General features: G+C 37.0%; 1 protein-coding gene across 1 annotated transcript; it reads right to left on the minus strand.

Annotated features, from left to right (window-relative positions):
- Nucleotides 1-261: 261 nt before the first annotated feature.
- LOC114030836 (zinc finger protein 883-like) lies at nt 262-23,221 on the minus strand. Its single transcript, XM_027845743.1, has 6 exons — nt 23,151-23,221; nt 19,395-19,622; nt 15,219-15,304; nt 9,859-9,985; nt 9,284-9,379; nt 262-3,262 (listed from the first exon to the last, which is right to left on the minus strand). Exons 3-6 carry the CDS (start codon nt 15,249-15,251, stop codon nt 1,707-1,709), a joined length of 1,812 nt encoding a protein of 603 aa, XP_027701544.1. The 5' UTR covers nt 15,252-15,304; nt 19,395-19,622; nt 23,151-23,221; the 3' UTR covers nt 262-1,706.
- Between the last annotated feature and the right edge of the window lie 206 nt (nt 23,222-23,427).

Here is a 23,427-nt window from a genome sequence, read left to right on the forward strand (position 1 = left end):
GACACCTTGACCTTTCCAGTAGTTGATTTTGATTTTATATTAACAGGTTCATTATCAGTTGATGATCAGTTGAGTGTCTCCAGTTGAGTGTCTCAGAGACTTGTGCTATGCCTTGTCCTGCTTAACATTTTTATTAATGACTTTGATAAAGGCAAAATTTACATATTTACTAGATCTGCAAATGACACAAACTTGGGAGAAATAGCTAAAACAGTGGATTACAAAGACATAATTCAAAAAGGACTTGACAGGCCAGATCACTCACTGGAATCAACTGAAATTTAATAGTGGTAAACGTTTTACACTTGGATTCAGAATATCAACTGTACAAGGTAAGGGAAATATGGTTAGACAATAGTTCATCTAAAAAAGATCTGGAAATTTTGAGGGTTTGCCAGCTCAAAGAATAGCCAAAAAGAAAAAAAAAAAAAGCAAATTCAAACTTTGGCTGCATAAGGCAGGTAATATGCTTGCTGTGCTGTGCCCAGGCCAGAACACATCTAGAAATGTTCATTTGTAGGCACATTTTGGAAAAGACACATTGATGAGCCAAACAGTGTCTAGAGGAGGGAAATGAGGGATGACAACAAGGACCTACAGTTTATTTCATATGAGGACGAGTCTAAGAAACAGCATATTGGACCTGAAGGGCTGTTATGGTAAAGAAGGATTATACTTACTCTGTTTGATCCCAAAGGGTATAACCAAGAGCAATGGAAGTTTAATGTAAGAAAAAACTTCCTAATTATTGATGTTCTCTAAAAGTGGAAGAAATTATTTGTGGGGAGGGGATCCAATAGTATCTCTCCTCCAACACGCGCATGCATGTACGTGTGCACGTACACACACACATACACACACCATTAGAGATACTTTAAAATGATTGGATATTTGTTGTATATAGTGAAAGGGATTCTTTTTTTAGATAAAGTTGAATTAGATGGCTTCAGAAGCCCCTTCAAACTCTGAAACTGAAATTCTGGAAAATTTTCTGAAACTTTTCTATTAGTTTATCTTGTTCAGTCAACCTCCAGGACAAAGTCTCTGATGAGTTTGAAATACATTTATCATTTCATTACACTTATGGATATTCTTACCAGTATAAATTATCACATGATGTTCTTAATTTCTTTCTCTTCTTGCTGAAGACATTCCTGGATATGGTTTTTAAATTCTCTACATCTGAGCATGTTTTTATTGTTAGCAAAGATTTGCCTCATCCTAAAGGCTTTCCCATATTTATTAGATTCAAAGGGTTTTTCTCCAATACAAAGTCTTTTATGGTACTTAAGGTTTTGAAAGTTTGCTCACATTTGTCAAAATGAAATAATTATAGTCATTATTAAAGCTCTGATGCATAATGAGTTCTGCCTTCTCATGAAGCTTCTTACATATTCCTTACATTAAAAGTATTTCTTTACTGGATGATACCGTGTTTCCTAATGTTTCCACACCATTTGAAAGCTTTCCCACATTCATTACAACAAAAGGTTTCTCCTCAAGAATGTTTTCTTGTATAGTTTAAGGTTTCCTTTCCAGCTAAAGGCTTTCCCACACTTATTATCATCAGAATTCTGCTAGTATGAATTGAATTTCATGTTTCTTAAAAGTTGAGTTTCACAAGATAATTTTCCCAAATTCCTTATCTCTAAAGGAGTTCTATGTACTCTGAATTTTTTTCATATGTTGTCAAGTTTGACCTCTAATTAGTTTCTTCCACCTTCATTGCATTCAAAGGTTTTCTCTTCAGTATAAATTTTTTTATGTGTATTAAGGTTTCCCTTATGCCTGAAGGCTTTCCCACATTGATTACATGAATATGGTTTCACTCCAGTATGAATTCTCTCATGTGTATTAAGATTTCCCTTCCTGCTAAATGCTTTCCCACATTCATTACATTCATAGGGTTTCTCTCCAGTATGAATTCTCTCATGTTGCATAAGGTATGAGCTCTGCTTGAAGCCTTTCCCACATTCATTGCATTTATAAGGTTTCTCTCCAGTATGACTTCTCTTATGTTGTGTAAGACCTGAGCTGAACCTGAAGCCTTTCCCACATTCATGACATTCAAAGGGTCTCTCTCCAGGATGAATTACCTTATGTGCTTTAAGGCGTGAATTAGTGCAGAAAGCTTTCCCACATTCACGACATTTATAGGGTTTCTCTCCAGTGTGGATTCTTTGATGTTGAAATAGATAATTATTACTGCTGAAAGCTTTTCCACATTCATGACATTCAAAGAGTTTCTCACCTGTATGAATCATGTTATGTGTCTCAAGATGTCCCTTCTGCCGGAAGGCTTTCCCACACTCATTACATTTGTAAGGTTTCTCTCCAGTATGAATTCTTTGATGTTGCATAAGGGATGAGCTCTGCCTGAAGCCTTTCCCACATTCATTACATTCAAATGGTTTTTCTCTAGTATGAATTATCTTATGTCTATTAAGGTGTGAATTGTGGCAAAAGATTTTCCCACATTCACTACATTTATAGGGAGTCTCTCCAGTATGAATTTTTCGATGTTGGCCCAGGTATTGTTTATTGCTGAAAGCCTTCCCACATATATTACATTCAAAGGGCTTCTTTCCAGTATGAATTATTTTATGTATTTTAAGATGTCCCTGCTGGTTGAAGGCTTTCCCACATTCATTACATATGTAGGGTTTCTCCCCACTGTGAATTCTCTTATGTACATAAAGGTTACCCTTACAACTAAAGGCTTTCTCACATTCATTACATTTGTAGGGTTTCTCTCCAGTATGAATTGTTTGATGTTCAATTAGGCATTGGTTACTGCTGAAAGCTTTTCCACATTCACTGCATTCAAATGGTTTTTCTCCAGTATGAATTCTCTGATGTCGAGATAGGTTTTGATTATTGCTGAACACTTTTCCACATTCGTTACACTCAAATGGTTTCTCTTTAGCATGAATTCTTTGATGTACTGTAAGGCATGAATTGCTCCTGGAGACTTTGCTAAATTTCTCATGTTTAGGGTATTTTTCTTGAGTGCATATTCTGTGATAATGAATTTGTTTTGAGTGGTAAATGAAAGTCTTCTTGGATTTATTATATTTACAAAGTTTCTCCCTTAAAGAGATTTTTTTATTATCATGTTTAATTAGGTCTGAAAATTTCTTGAAACTTTTTCCAAGTGTATCATAGTTAAGGAAATCTTTTCCAATAGAAATTCTCTGTTGTGGAATAAGGATAGAGCCCAGGCTACATTTTCTTCCAAATGTATTACATTCATGAAAAAAATCTAAGGAAAAAAAGTATCAGTATTCAATGTCAACTCAATTCTCTCCGTGCTGAAAGGAAATCTCATTATACAAGATTCTAGAATCAGTCTATTTCATCAATGATAATTATGATCACTATGGAACAAGTAGAACAAATTCATTTAAAAAGAACTGAAGCCCAAGATATGTAAGGAGACAGTAACACAGCATCCAGTAGCCCAGAATTTCGTAAGTGTCCAAATTATAACAATAGAAAAACAAGTTAATTCTGGAAAATATAGAGTTCTATACCTAAAGTCCCTGGTAAAATTAGGCTACCTATTATCAAATATAAGGTTTGTGAACATTTAGAAAAGTGTCAATCCTTAAAACCTACCATTGATTCAATAGGAATAGATCAGGCAAAAAAAAACCTCATATCCTTCATTAATAAGCCATAAGAGGGATGTAGATATACACAGAAATCTATCTGAAAAAATATTTAAATAAATTTTTCTCCATAAGATGAAGAAATGTGGTCTGTTTAGTAGTCCAGCTTACTTGACTTTGGAGCTAACTAAAAAATATTCCTGACAAAGTCTTGGATAAAGGATTTTGTCCATTTGCATTACATTGTAGCCTCAAAGAAATATACTTAATCTGTTCAAAAAATTTTATCAACAGCTTGATGAAAGCAGAAAAGTATTCATCAATTGTGATGATGATCTAAAGATATGTGAGATACAAAGTAGCACTTTTTGTGATAGTAAAGAGCAGGAAACAAAGTAAAAAATTTATCAATTGGGGAATTGCTAATCAAATTGTGGTACATGAATGTAATGGAATATTATATATCATTGCCATAAGAAATGATTGAATATGATGAGTATAGAAAGGAATGCATAGCTCAGTATGAACTGACGCAGAATGAAGTCAGTAAGCAAAGAAAACAATACTCACAATGACTACAATGTAAACAGAACTACAAAAAAATCAGAAGTATTGCAAAATTACAAAGAACAAACACGTTTCCAAAGAAGAGATATCAGAAGACAGCTCCATCCCTGCTTTTGCAGAAATGGGAGGTCTACAAATGCGGTATATTGCACATTTTTTCAGACTTTCTAAGCATATTAATTTGTTTTTAGGATTTTTTTCTTTTTTTGTTTGTCTTTGAAATTATTTGCTCTATGAAATGGCTCTCTGACAGGGGAGAGATGCTATGGAAATTTTTGGTAATGTTGAAAAACAAAATTCAGCAATAAAATTATGTTTTAATTTAAAAAAATCAACAGTATATTGTGGCCACTAAAAATAATATAATTATGTAATGTATAATGTAATTACACATTATATAAATATAATATGATAAAACAATTTTAGGCTATGATAAAAGATGTATAGTGTTGAGATCACAGAAGATAACAGTCTTAGTCGAACTCTGCTCTAACCAGACCACAATTAGAATTTTCCATTTGGTTCTGATAGAGAGAGCATGACAAATTGTGTATTCAGAGGCCTGATAGTGGCCATGAGCAGGAAGCTGTGAATCAACATTCAATGGTAGCTGAACTACCTAGAGTCACTTCTAGAGGAAAGGCACGAAGACCAGTATAAATAAGTACAGATTCCTTCAGGCAATCCTATCAAGGACTGGTGAAGAAGAAACCGGCCTAAGTAGTGAGGAGCTGGCCACAAGATTATCACGAATGAGAGAGGAGTAAGGGCTGATCATCACACTCCAGCAAGGGTGGAAAGTAACACACTTACAGAGAATCATGCTTGTCTTTCCGTCACAATCAATCAACAAAAATTTATTAGTCACCTATTATGAATTGCACCATCACTGATGTTTATACTCAAAATGAAGGTTAGTTGAAAGAGAAAGTAAAGGGGCTTAATGTCTGTCACTCTGGTTGAGGGACACTGAAGTGACCTTCTGAAAAAAATGGGGGAAAGTTTTTTAATATAAAAACAAAAAAGAAAAAGACATGGAGTGGTCCAGCAGAATTGTGTCATGTGGCTGTAGGATAGAAGACTGTGAACACAGAGGAGAAAGGGAAGAAGGACCACTAATTATTTATACTTAGGAAACTCCTAAGAAAGAGCCGATCACTACTACTCAGTTCTGACTTAGCCACATGGGGACAAATGATATTTACAGCAGGAAACTAGAAAGCATTATTAGAGATTATAAAGTCCAGAGCAAAGAACCAAAGACTTTATATGTACAGGTGGTGTTCTCATTAGTGAAGCCAATAAAAGGCAAAGGTTCCAAGGCAAATAAAATTTGGGAAATTGAATGTGTAGTTAAGAAGATGGTATCCGAGAAATAATTTGTTTCTCTGGACCAGATTAAAATAAAGTAATGATCGAATCTTGGCCAGGAACTGTGTGTACTCAAGAAGGCATACTAATTATGTATTCTCCTAAAAACTTGGAAATCTAACTGAAATGGCTTTAAATTCGAAAGGGAATGTGAGGAATGAAACCGCTTATTTATAATCTAAAAAGTTGGGTACCACAGTTAGTATCAACAACACCAGAAACAGCTGAGGAGCTCAGGAAAGAGATTATAAGCCTTTAGTAGGGATCAATCAATCAACTGACAAGAATTTATTAAGTTCCAACAATGTGCCTGGGACAGAACATAAAAAAGTGATAAGTAAGTACAAGGTAATTTGAGAAGAGTAAAAACATTAATAACCAGGAAGAATTTGGGAAAGAATCATAGAATTAATATATCAGCCAAGTCTTTAAGAAAGGTGAAGATTCTTAGAGGCAGGGATGAGTAGGCAGTACCTTCAGAGCAAATGTGTCGAAGCTGGGGAGAACAAATGATGAGTTTGTGCCATTTGGCTGGAATGAAGAATGTGTGGAGCGACAGATTGTGAAATAAGGATGGAAAATAGGTCAGAGCTGGACTGAGGGAAGACTCTAAATGCCAGATGAGGATCTTGTCTTTTATCCTAGCAGGAACAAGACATGACTGGAGACTTCTGAGTAGGAAAGTAAGAAGATCAGACTTGCCTTAGGAAGTTTAGGAAGATTATTGTTGCAGGAAGAGGTAGGGAAGAAGGGAAACAAAGAAAGGAGGATTTACTTGTATTCCAGGCCAGAGATGACAAGGGCCTGAGCTAGGGTAGTGGATTCATGAGTAAAGAAGATGGATGGATTCACTCAACTAGGCTGGCCAACTGATTAATTAGGGAACTGATAGGGCTTACAGGAAAGAGGAGAGTAAAGGACAACTCTCAGATTACAAATGTGAATGAAGGGATTGTAATGAACACAGTGTAAACAGAGAATTTGGGAGGAGAGGCAACTTTTCAGGAAGTCATGATCTCTGCTTTGGATGTACTGAGTCTGAAATGTCAATGGGGTATCCAAGTGGAAACACACATCTAAGCAGGAAGGTAGAGATGCAAGACTGGAGATGAGGAGAGATATTAGGGACAGATTCATAGATAGGGGAGTCATCCTCACATATCTGATAACTGAACCAATGAGAGTTGAAGAGATTGCCAATGGAGAAGTGAGAAGAGAAGGGATAATTAAAGCCAAAAGACTGGATACACTATTTGAAGAAAAGAGAAAAGGAGAAAAATGAAGGCAGAACCTTCCTAAAGTTGGAAAGAAATGGCTTGGGAAACAGAGGATACAATAAAGAAGACAGAGGTGAAATCAAGATGTTGGAGAACCAAGACAGTCAAGTGTTAAGGAAGAAAATCACAAAGTGTCACAGAATCTCAGGGATTTGAGAAGACTTCTATCCTGACTCTCATATGAATAAGGATTTTCTCTAAAACATAGCTGACAAGTAGTTAGAGAGCTTTCACTTAGAGACCTGGGGAACCCACTACCTCCTACGTAGCCTATCACACTTTTAGACAACTCTGATTCTTGGGAAATTTTTCTTCACATCAAATCAAAAATTTGTACATCTGTACATTAACAAGATTCCCCTACATATGCCTTCATTACCTACTGATATTCTATATGTTGATTACATTTAAATTGGTAATCACAATTTTTTTTTCTCCTGCTTAGGATGAAGAGGGAGGGGAAGGAAGCCAGTAGAAAATATCTGCTCTCTATGGTTAATGAATGGTCATTTGGTTTCTGCTTAAAGGTCTTCACTGACGGAAAACCACCCCCCCTTCCTCTTGCAGATAGCTTGAAATGCTAAGAAGTTTTCCCTTATACTAAGCCTAAGATCACCTTTCCACAACTTCTACTCATTGTTCCTAGTTCTTCCTTTTGGATAAAGCAGAATTAATTTAGTTTCTCTTCCATATCATGGTCCTTCAAATATTTGGAGACAATTACCATGTCCTTTCCAGTCTTCCTGTTCTCAATCTAAACAACTAAGGTCATTTAACCAATTCAAGGATGATTTATATGGTCTCCAATATTTTGAAAATCCTGATCACTCTCCTGACAATGGTTCTACTTCTCCAACACTTCTCAAGAGCATTCTATTCAAAATCCTGAATTTACAGGTCAAAGAAGAAACTCTGCAAGAAGCCAGGAAAAAAAAATTCAAGTACTGAAGAGCCATAGTCAGGATCACCCATGATTTAGCAGCTACTACCATAAAGGACAGGAGAGCTTGGAATGTTCTCCCTTCTCATCTCCACCTCTTCACTTTCCTGGCTTCCTTCAAGTTCCAGCTAAAATCCTATCTTCTATAGGAAGCCTTTCCCAATACTTCTTAATTCTAGTGCCTTCTTTCCACTGATTATTTCCTATTTGTTCTGTAAATAGCTTGCTTATACATAGTTGTTTTCATGTTGTCTCCCTCATTATATTGCAAACTCCTCTAGGGCAGGGACTGTCTTTTGCCTCTCTTTATATTCCTAGCTCTTAGAACAGTGCCTGGCAGATAGTGGGCACTGAATAAATGGTGGCTGAATGAATACAATATTCCAGAAGGCAAACCAAGAATAACTTACCCAGAAAAACTAAATATAATCTTATGGGGGAGAAAAATGGAGTTTTAATGAAATAGAGACCTTCTAAGCATTTCTAATAAAAAGATGAGAGCATCATAGAAACTTTGAAGTTCAAACACAGGACTGAAGAAAAACATAAAAAAGTAAACTTGAATGAATACTAATGAGGGACTAAACAAGGATAAACTGTTTACATTCTTCTATAGGGAGATGATACATATGTCTCCTTTGAACCCTAACATCATCAGGGGGTCATACAAAAAGTCTAATTGGATAGAAAGTCTGGGAGTAGTTCTGTTATGTCCTGATGATTGAAAAAGGAGGGAAAGAGGAATATACTCAGTGAGGGGTGAGAGAGGGAAAAGAAGATTAGGGAAACTGATCTAATCAGGATATACAAGCAGTCATCTATACCAACAAGGAGGAAGGGGCAAGAAGGAGTGGCAGACACTTGAACTTCATTCACATGTAAACTGGTCAAAGGAGAAAAGAACACACATGCAGAGTTGAGTAAAGAAATACATTTTACTCAACAGAGAAAGAGAAGGGAAAGGGGAGAAGAGGGAATCAGAGGGAGGGTAAATTAAGAAAACGATTAGTCCTAAGTAAAAGAAACTCTAATTAAGGCTATTTATAGCTTTTTTTTGAGGGGGCAAAGAATGGGAATTTGAGAATGTGCTCATAAATTGGGGAATGATTGAACAAGTTATGATCTATGGAAGTGATAAGTGAACAGAACCAGGAGAACAATTTATACAATGACAATAATATTTTAAAGACAAACAACTTTTCAAGACTTAGGAACTCTGATCAGCACAATGACTAACCATAATTCCAAAAGACTAATGATGAAACATGCTACCCACTTCTTCAGAGAGAGGTAAAAGACTCTGAGACTAAAATGAGAAATAGATGTGTGTGTGTTTGCATATATTCATTCATTCTCAATTGGAAAGTGAGGAACGGGCAGGTTTTTGCCAATTAAAAAAGTTAAATTTTATTTTAAAAAAAGATAATGCATCCTTAGTGATCAGCTGAGATACTGCTTGCAATCATATCCACCTGCTTGGGTTTTTGGGGTGTTATTTTGTTTTTTTCCCCACTCACCTAGGTAAGGGCTTCTTGGGACTTCTCCATCTGGCAGCCCTGATGTTTCTCTTCTCTCCAACTGGGGGATCACATCTGCTTTGGAATCTGGAAGCCCTAAACACGAGGAAATAGTTGGAAAAGTACTGAGAACAGAAAAACATCTCAGAATTCAACTTTAACTTGCTTTTCTTTGGAGAACAGAGGGCACTCTAGGAAAAATCTCTGATGGATTCTTTTCATAGTACAATTAAGGAAGGGTAATGGATGAAACAGATTTATTAAGACTCAAAGGAAATATATCATTCTTGAGACTCTCTTCTTTTCATGTTTTTCCTCATGTAGCTATAATAAGAGTCCAGTGGAGAGTCATTGACTTTGATATGAACAGACACTAGATAAATTGTAGCCTCAGAAACAACACAGTAAAGCTGTGGCTTGGAATTTTTGAATCTTTCTACAATGCACACATTCATGAAAACATCCCTGCACACCAAGTCAAAACTCAACAAAGTATTTCAGGCTTTTCTTTAGAAAGTGAGAATACAACAATATCCCAATGGCCAGATGATTCAGGAAAAAGAAGCTTTCCTTACCTAGGGAGACAAAATGCTCATAGTTCTCCAGCATCACATCCCTGAACAGGTCCTTCTGAGCTGGCTCTAGCAGTCCCCATTCCTCCCAGGTGAAGTCTACTGCCACGTCTTGGAACGTCAGCAATTTCTGAAAGATCAAAAAAGTTCTTGCTCATTCAGGTATCACTGTTCATATGAAACATGAGGGAGACAAAAATTGGTAAAAACAGAAAGGAAGCAGTTCTCATAACATTAAAGGTTTCGTATTCCACATAAGTAGTTCCTGAGTACCTACTTGCCATTTCCCTCACCTCACATTGTACTCTGTGCATCATAAATAATTGTATTTAGTTGCTCAAAGTCAAGCTAAAATAATTTCTCACACTAAATCCTAAATAAAACATGAACTTCAAAATTATACTACTACTTTATAGTAATATTATTACTTTATATAGCCAGAAAAAATCCATCTGAAGGAACAAAATGGTCAAGAATCTTAAGGGAAATAATGAACAAAAAAGTGGGAAGTATAGGGATTTGGCAGTATCATAAAAGCTATCTGTTATTAGTTAACACAAGAATGGCAATGCAACATTTTTTAAAATAAAAAAAGAAAGCAAGAGACAGCTCAGAAGGGACTATAGACAAGCAGGGATATATTGAAACTACTGTGTTAAATTGAATACATACTTTAAAAAAAGTTGTACATAATAAAAATTCTTATTTTCACATACAATCGTCTCTTTCTATTATTTTTATATGGAAATGTTCATGCTTTATGTTGATTATCAATTTCATAATAACTGAAAAGAAAAACTAAATAACCAAGAAATAATCAAACTCCTTCCTCATTAGCTATATCACACCAATCACTCTCTTGTTTTCATCTCCTTTACATGTCTTTATTTAGGACTGAAGTTGGTCAGTATATTTCCCTGTATACTTCAGTTGGTATCTTCAGACAATTCTCATTTTTCCTCTTCTTTTTGTGATTTCAAGATTTTCATTGTTGAAAGTTTCCCACTCTTCCTGGGAAAGCTCTCCCCTAAATTATAATTCATGAGCTTTTAACAATATTTTCTTTCAACTTTTGAAAACTATTCTATAAAAATCTTAGGTAGATGGCAGCCTATTTCCTGCTTTCCTCTCCATCTTTATCATAAATTCCACAGTAGAGCAGTCAATTTCCACCAGGGTTCTCATCATTTTCACATTAGCAACCATTAATTCTCCATCAGTGACAAATGGGTCCATAACATAATTTTTGGATTCCATTATCTTGTGAAAGATTAAATTGTCAAGAAATTATTAACTACTCTGTTTTGGGCTCAGAGAGCAGAGGAACAGATAGTTCAAGTCCTTTACCATCCCATCTTGCCTTGCCTGTGTATCAAGTTTTTGATCTCTCTCTTCCAAATCCTCATTAAGTTCTTTTCTCTGTCTAGTTTAGTTCTTAACTTTGGTTCCACAGACCCTAAAAAGGTCCATGGGTGGATTTCAGAGGGTCTGTGATCTTGGATCTTTTAATATTTTACAACTCTATTTCAATATAATTGGTTTCTTTTGTAATCCTATGTATTTTATTTTATGCATTTAAAAACATGAGAAAGGGACCATCGGCTTCACCAGACTGCCAAAGGGGGACGTGACACACAAAAAAAGTTAAGAATCCTTAGTTGAGACAATATGTGACATCTACTGATAACAATATCCCATTTCTTCCTTTCTAAATTGAGGTTTACCCAAATATTCTCTGCCATGTTTATGGTTCCTATATTTCTTAATGTGTATATCTTCTTTTAATATATAATGCTAGACTTCCCCCACCTCACTCCCACTATTCTAAAGCTTCCTATTACTTCTGAATAAGGAAAACCCTTCCATAGCTATATTCCAGTCATGGATCTCATCCCACCAACATTTAGTGATACCAATGAGGTTCAGTTTTAAATTCGATCTCTTAAATTATTTATAATTATTATATGAGTGCTATATTTATTTATTTCAAGCATAATTTTAGAAAGGGTTACAAAGCTATGCTGATAATACCTAGACACAATACCTAATAGGATGCCTATGTAATATTAAGAGGCTGGATCCTCTTGAACCTGAGTCCTATGAATGATGTATAATAAAAGTTATGATTTTTCTGAGGGACAAAACTGCCTCGTGCTAATGATTGTGTAAGTATTTAAATATGTATACCCTGGCATATCAAAAATTTGATGGTTTTGGTAAGAAGTGAAAAGAAGAAGAATGATATAGCACAATTCAAGGCACTAGGAAAAAACCATAATATATGTAAATCAGAAGCTAAAAAGCAGTTAGTGGAATTAAATAATTTTGATCCAAAACTAGTGGCTTCCAAAAGCAGAAAGCGCAGATGTGACTTACTTTCTCTAATATGACCAGGTGGCTGAAACATTTTCAAGAACTTTTAGATTAAAAATACAATTTAAATTGTTAATTTTAAATAAAAAATTAAAATTAAATCAGAAACTTCTCTGTGTGTATACATACACATTTTTATTCAACGGATATTTGGAAGTACTCTGAATATGGTAGTTATAAAATTGAGCTTGAACTTTAAAACTTCAGATTATCTAAGTAAAAAGATTGCATGGATTTTCTAAAATGTATATGTATGTATGCATGTACTATGTATGTATGCATATGTATCAGTTTCTCTACACTAAACACCAAAAGGTATCTGTGTTCTATTCTTTTCTTCCCATCAGATAGGAAAAGAGTGCTTTACAGATATTTATTAAAGAGTTTGTTTGATACTTCATCTTTTAACTCTTTTAACTTTCCCTTCTTTTGAGTAGGCAGGGTTGCTTTAAGAATCCAAAGCATGTAGCCTGAAAATAATCCAGTTCACAAGAACTAGAAAGTTATAAAATGTCATCAAAATGTGATCCAAGTTGTCTATACCATATTTAAATAATTAATATGGGGGTTTGCCCCACAGAAATCTGAATCCATGCTACATCTATAAAGAAATCTTAAGACACGCTGGTCTTGATGTAAACTGAAAAATAATTTGAAAGCACTGGAACTTAACACTGTGAGTAGGAATGTCTGGAGACTGTAAATCTAACTCGACTTACCAATTATCATCTGACTCTGAACCTGGCAAAAGCATTTAGACAAATGTGCAAAAATCAGATGTTCCAAAAAGATCTCTGAACTTTACCTTGGATCTTAGTGAAGGAGTCTTGCCACTACATACAAAGTTTCAGTCTGTAAGTTTCAGACCCAGACCTAAAAGAACTTTCATGTTGTCACAGCAATATTCCTCCTCCTTTTATAGTAAAGGCCTCTGACCAATACAGTCTGCATGCATCCCTTCATCCACAGTGATGGGAGTGTAAGAGTCCACTACTATCTTGTAGAGATATGCAACCTAGCCAACTCCACAAGACGAGCTCATCAGTTAGGGGGTGGACTTTCCTGTGCCACAGGCCATGCCTTTCACTTATTTCCCTCCCTAAGGGTCAGGCTCCTCTAAACCCCTCATGAAGCTGTTGCTCTCCTTCAAGATCAGGCTACTGAAACAGAGAAATATCCTTGGAGACTAGCAGACTATATTTTATACTCTGAACATCTACAATGAATGACTCTACCCCAATGCCTTACTCCCATCTCTCGTCCTCATGCATAAGGTATAACACACATGAGCAAAGGGGGCCAAAGGATGGGGTGTTAGGGGAGAGAAGATAAAGAAAAAAATTTTAGCTTGCCTCAAATGTTTTCCTAGTTGCCCAACAGCATTGTAGAGGCAGTCCTATTTGCCAGGCCCATAGTGTGAGAATGCCTATAAGAGCAAAAAGGATAACTCACTCTCACTGTGGGAACCTTTATGAATATACTGTATTTATTCACATATAGCTGCGTGTACGTATGTATTCAGCAAGCTTAGAAGCCCATTCCTATAAAAGCAGATACCATCAAAGGCATTAAAGGACTCTTGAAAGAATTCATTCTTTAATTTGGTATCTTTTTGTCCAAACAGTGTGACAAGGGTACCCACTTTACAGGACAAACTGTACAAGAAACTTTCAAGGCACTGTAGGTCCAAGATCTTCACAGCTCATATTACCCTGAGTCTAGGGGAGTGGCAAAAAGACAGAGCAGAATTTAAACACAACAGCCAATTTGCCCTGAGACCAAAGTTAAATGCTCAAATGTTTTACCCAAAGGCTTCAGTGAGTACAGCATCTGCCATTAGAAAGAGAACTGAATACATTTCACATAAAATGTTAATGGTCTGCCAATTCCCCGACCTAAAACTGAAGATGATGTGGTCTTGAATTGTTTTAAGGCACTAATGAAATGCACCAGTGTCTTCCACACCCAGGTCCAAATGGCCCTGCCCAAAGAACTGCAGCCAGCCAGCCTGTATTCACTAAGTGTTTACTGGCTGGCACTTTGCTAAGCTGGTACCAGGGGTACAAAGAAAGGCAAAAATTGTCCCTGTTCTCAAGGAACTCACATTCTAATGAAGGAGACACCACGTAAATAAATAGGTATATAGTAAAATACATTCAGAATAGAAAGTTGGGAATCTTAGAAGGGGAGTCTCTGGTCCAACCCCTTGGGGCACCAGGAAAGGCCTCCTGCAGAAGACATTGTTTGAGCTGAACCTTGAACGAAACCAGAGATTTGAAGAGGCAGCACATTCCAGGTAAAGGAGAAAGTCAATGAAAAGACATGGAGATGGGAGATTTGCAAGGAAGAGTAAGTAGACCCGTATAGCTACATCATAGAATATGTGAGTATGTGGGTGGGAGAAAAGTATAAAAAGACTAGAAAGGAAAGAAGGGACCGTATTGTGAAGAGCTTTAAATTACACACAAAGGGACTTTACCGTTGATCCTGGGGTTCACAGGAGTCTATAGAGGTGGCTTGGGAGAGGCATGGAATAGGGCAGTTTGGGGTAGGTAAGAAGGAGAAAAAATGTTTGAAAATTGAAAAAAATTTAATTAAAAAAAAGAACAACGATGTAATAGTGCAGATGAGAGATGAGGTCCTGAAGAAAGTGGTGGCTGTATGAGTGGAGAAGAGACTTTGCAATAAGAGATGTTGGGAAGAGAGAAATGAAAAGATCTGGGAATAGACTGGAGCTTAAGTGAGACAGGTCCCCTCTCTGTATCTCAGCTATATCATGGATCACATTAGAGGGCTGAACCATGGAGCCCTAAGATATCTTCCGATTCCAAACATCTGTGAACTCTAGGAACACTACAACACCCACAAGACAAGCTAGGAGTTTTCAAGAGAGAACTGGTATTCAGATTCCTGAGGAATGAGGGAAGAAATATAATCACACTTTTAGGAATTAAATGGAATCTCAGGAGAGGGACAAAATAATAACTCACCTGGGATCCAGCTCTGATGAGCCTAGAAGTCATTGTCTCCTCCACCTCAACTCTGTCTTCTTAGGGAAAGCCAGAGTCTTGAGAAGCTAGAATGGGAGGGAGAGAAAGAAGTGAAATAGGAGACTAACACTGCCCAGTAGTGTTATACTCAGCAAGGTAGAATTCCTGCACACAATCTGGCTATGAGTTCCTTGGTTCTTTACAGAGGAAGAAGTCAAATCAACCCAAGAACAAACCCAATTTTCCATAGAATCAGAAAGAAGGACGATGAATATTAGTACCAGAGACTGCAACTTTTTCCCTCTGCCCCTAGTAGGTTCTAAAGGTCACATTTCCAAAAAGAGAAATTAGGAAATACAGATTGAATTCACACAATTTCCCACTATGTGCTGCTTGCAGAGCTCTCTACAATTCAATCTTTCCTTTGCTGAATTAAGAAAAATGTTTCCATTCTTCTCCTTGACAGGCTATGTGAGGAATCAATTTGCTGAAATATTTGCAGAAAGCATTGTGACCAGAGAGGAAAAGAAATACCAAAAATGGCTAGTAGGGAACAGAAACTCCAGAGAAGTACAAAGAAAGTACCTACTTCTCTTTGATAAGGCAGGGTACTGAAAGAATATGCCACTGTAATTACTGAGCTATTGCATATGATCTTTAAAAATTGAAATATAAAAAAATTTTTTAAATAAAAAAATAAAAAACCTGAAATAGTACGATTTCCAAAACATACAGAAAGTTGATATAACTACATAACATCAATAGTCATTGTACAATAGAAAACTAACCAAAAGATGCCACCAGTTTTCAAAAGAATTTCAAACTACAAATAACCACATGAAAACATGATCCAAATAACTTCTAGCAAAAGAAATACAAAATGAAAAATCTGTCTCAATACCTCATATAAAAAAAAATTAACAAAGATGCCAAACAATGGAAATAGTCAAAGTTGGAGGAGCTGTGAAAGACAGGTCATTCAGCGCCCAGTTGGTGGCACTGTGATGTGTCTTAACCATTCGGGATTTCAATTTCAAATTTTACAAGAAAAGGAACTCAAATTTCCATATCCTTTGACCCAGCAATCCCATTATGGGATATATACCCCAGTATATGACCCAGAAGACAGAAATAAAAGTCCAATATATGCAAAAATGTTAATTGGAGTACTTTATGTAATAGCAAAGAACTGGAGAAGCACGATGGTCAGAAAAACCAAACTATGCTCTACAACTGTAATAAAAGGTTATTGTGCAATAACACATGACAAAGAAGAGAACCTTAGAGAAACATAGGAAGATTTGTATAAAGACATGCATAGTAAAATAAATGGAACCAAAAGAATTTGTGTGAGAAACTACATAATGCACACAATAACTACAAGAATACAAATTATCACAAAGAGAAAGTGAAGCTCTAAATAATGTAAAAAGTAAGAAAGATCCCTCATTAGAGATAATAAGGCCTATCTGATCTCTCGCCACAAAGGTGAAGGGAACTACTACAATACCAAGAGAGACTATTGTCTATATTGTTAGACACGGTCTTGTGAAAAAATATTTTTATTTTGGAGACTCGGAGCTCTACCCCAGCCCCCTTCTCCAAAGTTCTTCAGAAGGATATTACTGATGGTGAGATTGCATTGGGAGCTGATCAAGCTTGGGTGGAGACAGATTCTTCTGCCTAGATAGCCCAGAGTTGAGAGTAGTCTGGTATGGCTGGAGGGTGGTCTGATAGAACAGGTGTTTCCTCTGTGAGGAGGGAGAATGACAGTAGGATGATATCAGCCCTTGTTGAAAAGGTATATAAACTGGGCATCCCAACTTCCAAATGGAGCCAGTTCTGGACTGTAACTCCCATGCAATGTATGTCGCCAGCTTGTGAGAGAAATTAAAACATGGACAAACAGCCTAATTTGTTTGTCTCTTTCTTAGAACAAACTCTGTGAAAGGTTTACACTCCATATATAATACATTTTTTCTTAATTTTTTTTTCTCACGAAGGAGCTCCAATCTGGAAAACAAATCTGTAACATAAAGACAGCTATCAATAGAATATATTTTAAAAGATTTATAGAGAATGGAAAGGTGCCATGGAACTGGAAAAGCACAACGGTTTTTCCAACTTTCAAAAAAGGGAAAACAATGGAGTCTGTAAACTATTAGCCAACGATAGATTCCTGCCAAAATTCTAGAATCTATTCTTAAAAGAATGATCAGTAAATATCTAGCAGAGAACCAAAAATAGCCAACATGACTTCATCACAAGTAGATCATGCTATAAATAAAAGTTTTTATTGATATTTTCTGTTTCTTACATCACCATAGTTTTAGACACCCATTCTATAAGGCAAAAAGTATCTTTCAGAGAGAAACTATTAGAACTAGAAAGAGATTCTGAGAGTCTGCAAAAGAAGAAATCAAAGCAAGCATGGTTGTTCCAGCACACCTCTGAGAAGCAAAGGTAGAAAAACTGAGTTATGGTAGAGAAGAGAAATACTGAAGAAGGTCATCAGCTCTAAACTCTACAAGCCTCTCAAAGCAGAGGTGACTTGGGTCAGGGAAATACTGAGAAAAGATCAGTTCTTTCCCCAACTTCCCCTCCCAAGCTATAGACACTTAAATATAATCTGCTGTTTTATTTCATCACTCAAATGTTTCCAATAAACTGAATTTTTCCTGAACTACAAAGAGGCCAAAGGTTAATTAGAGAAACATATAAATGCAAAGTTATTTAGAGAGCAGAACCTCTGCCTAAATGTTAGGAATGTTCCTAACTGGGGGCTTAAAGTGACTGAGACTGAACTCATAATTTTTTGTCTAAAATAAACTTCCTTTAAAAACATAAGATAAAATAAAATAAAATAAACTTCCTATAGCTGGGGAAACCATGTGGACCTTAGGAGTCATTAATTGCTTCTCTCCAGACTTAAAATGAGCTAATTATTGTCACATAGTGTTACATTTGTAGCCCAAGTGCTTCTCACACAGTAAGCACCTACTATACGCTTGTTAAGTGAATTAAAGAAATTAATGAATGTTGGAGGGCCTAATGGAATGTAGGTAGACCATAATACTACTGGTGACTTTGTGAATTAGTCCAACCCAACTAGAAAATAAATTGGAATTATGTGAGGAACACCGCCAAACTATTCATATCCCTTAGCCCCGGAATTCCAATACTAGACAGACATTCTAAGGCAGCCAAAGACAGAAAGATATTTCAAGTGTATACCAAAATATTCAGAGCAGCATATCTTGTGGCAGGAAAAAAACTGGAAACAAAGTTGATGCTTATCTATTGGGGAATGGCTGAACAAACTATGGCATAGGAGTATGAGGAATATCCATTACTATTATTACACAATTATTCATTGTATAAGACGCGACAGTGAGTGTAAAAAACTCAGAGAAATGTAGTAAATAAGCAGAATATTAAAGTTTCAAGCACAGGGATGTAGAATTTAAGCATTTGTACTAGAGGAAAGTCTACTCGAGAGACCATCTATAATGGTACTAAGGACCATTACCTTACACTACCAGCTATAAAATCAAGAGTGATTACTTCCATGCCAATGGACTAGAATATATTATTCTATTAATAGTACTGAAACATTAGTATTCCTGATTGAAGGGTTGGAGGGTTGGGCAATAACTTCTCCCAACATCTTCCTTTATACAGGGCTCAGATTAGAACTTTCCAGAGAATTCTCCATTTTCCATTGCTTGGTTTCTTCTCCACCAAACATCATACCCCTTCCCCCACATCTCTCCAGCTTCCTTTTGTGTTTTCTTCCTCCATTAGACTATAAGCTCCTTGACGGACTATCTGTCTTTTCCTCATTTGTATCCCCAGTGTTTTTAGCACAATGTCCAGCACATAGCAGATGCTTAATAAACGTTTACTGAATTGAATTGAATACAGAGATTTCCTGTTTTAATAATTTTGCAATTTTTCATATCCTGTGATCTTTGATACTTTGAGTAAAGGAGATAAAACTAGATAAATAGCAAGTCAGGTGAAAAAGGTCAGTCAGTCAATAAACATTTATTAAGTACCTATCAGGTGCCAGGCACTGTGCTAAGTGCTGGGAATACAAAGAAAAGCATACAACAGTCCCTGCAATGGGGAAACAACACATTTTTTTAAAAAAAGTGAAAGGCAGTGGGGAAGTACCTGGCATTGGGGCATGATGAAGTCCATAGTGCAGCCAGGTGGGAACCGATGAGATGGCCCCAGGGGCAGGAGGCACTGAGGAGGTGTGAGTTATAGAACTAGTGTGATCTTGTAGGACGATGAGCTTCTGCAGACCATGATGAAGAGCAGGAATTCAGATGATCACATGCTGAATAAATATTAACAGCGGGATACAGCAGGCAAAAAGCCAATTCAATCTTAGACAACCTGAGGAGAAGCAGACTACCCAGAATGAGGAGGCATGGAATCAGGATTCTAGGCCTCAGAGATGAGACTTGCCTAAGTCATACACCAGGCATGCCCTGAACCCGAGTCTTCTGGAATTCAAGTTCAGCGCTCTATCCACCAAGCTGCCTCCAGCCAGGACACAAAATGTAGTCAAGGAGAAGAGAGTTTAAAAGAGAGAGACCAAACAGAAGTTATCTGGACAGGACCTTAAAAATCATCTAGTTCAATCCTTTTATTTCAGACATGAAGAAAACGTGGCCCAGAAAAGCTGTGACTTCCTGAAATTTGCAGTTATTCAAATATTAAGAAGAAAAAAGGGAATGTAGGGAAATATGCAACAAGTAGTTATAACTTTGAATGTGAATGGGATGAATTTGCCCATAAAACAGAAATCAATAGCAGAATGGATTAGAAATCTGAATTCAACAATATGTTGCTTTCAGGAAACACAATAAAAATAAGAGATATACACAGAATTAAAATAAAGGGCTAGAGCAGAATTTATTATGTAAAAAAACCAGGGCTAGCAATCATGATCTCAGACAAAGTTAAAGCTAAAATAGATTTAATTAAAAGAGAAAAATAGGGAAACTACACTGTGTATCACCAATATTATTCAATATTGTTTTAGATCATTTAAAATAACTAGACAGTATAAAATACCTGAGTACATTTGCCTAAAGAGACATAGGAACTACATGAACATACATATAAAACACTCTTTATATATTTAAATAATTGGAGAAATATTCATTGTTTGTGGGTAGGCAAAGCCAGTATAATAAAAATGACAATTTTACCTAACTAACCTATTTATTCAATGCCATCCCAATTAAATTACTAAAAAATTATTTTACTGAGTTAGAAAAAATAATAACAAAATTGATTTGGAAGAACAAAAGGTCAAGAATTTCAAAGAAACTAAGTGAAGGGAAACGTAAAGGAAGGAGATTCAGCAGTACCAGACCTTAAACTATATTAAAAGGCAGTAAATATCAAAACTATCTGGTACTGGCTAAGAAATAGACTAGATTACAGGAACAGGGTATACATACAAAACACAGTAGTAAAGGACTATAGTAACTTTGTGTTTGACAAATGTAAAGGCTTAAGTTTTAGGGATGAGAATTCATTATTTGGTAAAAAAAATTGTTGGGAAAGCTGGAAAGCAGTCTGGCAGGAATTGGGCATAGACCAATATATTAAATCATGTACCAAGATAAGGTCAAAATGGATACATGACCTAGATATAAAAGGTGATATCACAAGAAAATTAGGAGAACATGGAATATATTACCTATCAGACTCACGGACAAAAGAATAATATATTGGTGAGGTATAAAATGGAAAATTTCAATTATTTTAAATTTAAAAGTTCTTATACAAATAAAACCAGTGCAGCTAAGATTAGAAGGAAAGCAGAAAATTGGGAGGAAACTTTCATTGACAGTCTCTCAGGTAATGGTCTCATTTCTCAAATATATAAAAAACTTTGCTAACTGTATAAGAATTCAGTCATACCCCAAATGATAAATGGTCAAGGGATATGAATGGGGAGTTTTTTGATGAAGAAATAACAACTACATATAATCATATGAAAAAATGCTCTAAATCATTATTATTTAGAGAAACACAAATTAAAACAACTTTGAGATATCATCTTCTATCTATCAGATTGACTAAAATGATAGATGTCCTTCAACTGGGGAATGGTTAAACAAGCTGTGGAATATGATTGTGATGGAATACTACGATATAAGAAATGATGAGCTGGCTGATTTTAGAAAGACATGGAATGATTTGGACCTATGAAAGAAAATGCTATCCACCTCCAGAGAAAGAACTCATATATAGAAATATGCATAGTATGGACTTATATATATGTATATCTGCATGTTTACAGATATGTATATATATATATATATGTGTCTGTGTGTGTGTGTGTGTGTGTTCAATTGTAGCCTGGGAGAGGGGCAGCAAGGGAATAAAAAAAAATAAAATAAAAAGTGCACAGCAGAGAACAAAAGAAAACGTAGAAGGAAGCACACAGAAGAGCTGAGGTAGCTTTGAAAACATTGTGTAGCATTTATTACATAGGCTTTCTTGAAATGGAAATTAATCATATTACATTGAATCTTCTCTTATGTTCTACTGTACAGAACATGTAGAACATGTAAATATTTTTTTTCTTTTCTTCCTTTTGTATTTAAAATGAATAATTTTTTAAAATTAAAGAGTAAATAACAGAACCAGGATTCAAACCCAAGTCTTTTGATTCCAAATAAAATTCCCTTTTCAGTGGATCAAGCTGACAAGGGTGACCTAAAAGGATGGGGAAGGGTCTGAACCAAAAGGAAAAAAAAAAGTTCTCAAGATCACAGCAGATGGGTATATAATGCTTTATTTAGAGTTTACAAAGCACTTCATGCCTAGTATTTCCTGTGAGTCTCATTACATCCCAGGGAAATAAGTGTCACTAGTATTTATATTCTCATTTTCCAGATGTGGAAAATAAGGCTTAGAGGGACTAGTCTTGAGCTGCCCAGGGGTGTCCTGGATCCAGCTCTTGTTAAATTTCCAGCGTCAACATTTACGGCTCTGAAATCCATTACAAACCAGGGCTTAATTTATTTTTTTGTTGATACGACTTAAGAAAGCAATAGAGAAAGTTAATAACGCAGATTAAACTTAAAAGCATATGGGCATACAATGTTTCCTGCCCCTGAAGAGCCTGGTGGTTAAACATTTACTAGCACGCTCTATATGGCTCCATACGCCTTGCTTGAGCTCCTGGCGGGGGTGTGATCACCAGATTGGAGACCTGGTGACTGTAGACTGATGATGATGATGGTGATGATGATGATGATGCTGCTGCTGCTAGCTGGCATTTATATATCGCTTTAAGTTTGCAAAGCGCTTTATATCGATTACCTCATTGGAGCCTCACAACGCTCCTAGACTTAACTCTGGTCTTAACAGCTGGTTAATTGTCAAAGCAAATTTGACCCCAGCTCCCTCCTGACCCCCAGATCGCAGCTCTTCTCAACCAAGGGGGTCGGATGAGTGACAGACCAAGAGCTGGGACGGAAGGGCGTGGCCTGGGGCTCAGACCACTTGGAGAGGGTGGAGTGCAGCCACCTCCCCCCTGCAGATTTCTGGACCCCTTGCCCCCTGCCCTCCCCATCCTTCCTCCCTCAGCCCCTCCCCCTGCCCCGGCTCCCCCCAAACAGAACTGCTCTCACTTCGTCCCTGGGGTGTCCCCAACACCCTCACTTTGTCAGCTCCGCCCCCTCGGCCTCCCCACTCCAGACCCGCCCTCTCTTGGGATCTCTTATTTGACAGAGGAGGAAACTGAGGCATGGAGGAGCCAAGGACTAGCGGAGGTTCTGTCCCAGGACGAGGACCTTGAGTGGGGATGGGGGAGGGGAGGGCAGGCACGGGGGCGGGGCGAGGAGCGGAGGGACAAAGACCCGCCCCCCTCACGCTCCAGTTCACGCTGACACTCACCTGCAGCTCTGGTGGCGCCGAACCAGCAAAAGAGCCTTAAAAACCCCAACCTGCCAGGAACTGCGCCTGCGCACAACGAGCACAGCACAAGGAGGCCGCCTACCAATGAAGGATTTGGGTAAGGGAGGCTCGTCCCAAGGAGAGGATTCTGGGAGATGTAGTGCGGCGCCGCTTCTGCGCCGGCTCATCCAGGTCCGCCTAGTGCGCCTGCGCCGAGCCGCACCCCAGCCGCTCCCTTCGGAGTCCGGCTGGAAGATGATCCCTCCTCTCCCAGACG

This window comes from Vombatus ursinus, unplaced genomic scaffold, assembly GCF_900497805.2.
Source record: "Vombatus ursinus unplaced genomic scaffold, bare-nosed wombat genome assembly UNPS02015016.1, whole genome shotgun sequence".
In the NCBI taxonomy this organism is placed as follows: Eukaryota; Metazoa; Chordata; class Mammalia; order Diprotodontia; family Vombatidae; genus Vombatus; species Vombatus ursinus.

What these genes read in the sequence shown, in the direction of transcription:
- LOC114030836 (XM_027845743.1), bottom strand. Translation starts at nt 15,251, where the DNA reads ATGACTTCTAGGCTCATCAGAGCTGGATCCCAG. An exon ending in TGAGCATTTTGTCTCCCTAG is followed by an intron (nt 9,380 to 9,858) that starts GTAAGGAAAGCT and finishes CCTCGTGTTTAG; the next exon opens with GGCTTCCAGATTCCAAAGCA. An exon ending in CCCAAGAAGCCCTTACCTAG is followed by an intron (nt 3,263 to 9,283) that starts GTGAGTGGGGAA and finishes TTTTTTCCTTAG; the next exon opens with ATTTTTTTCATGAATGTAAT.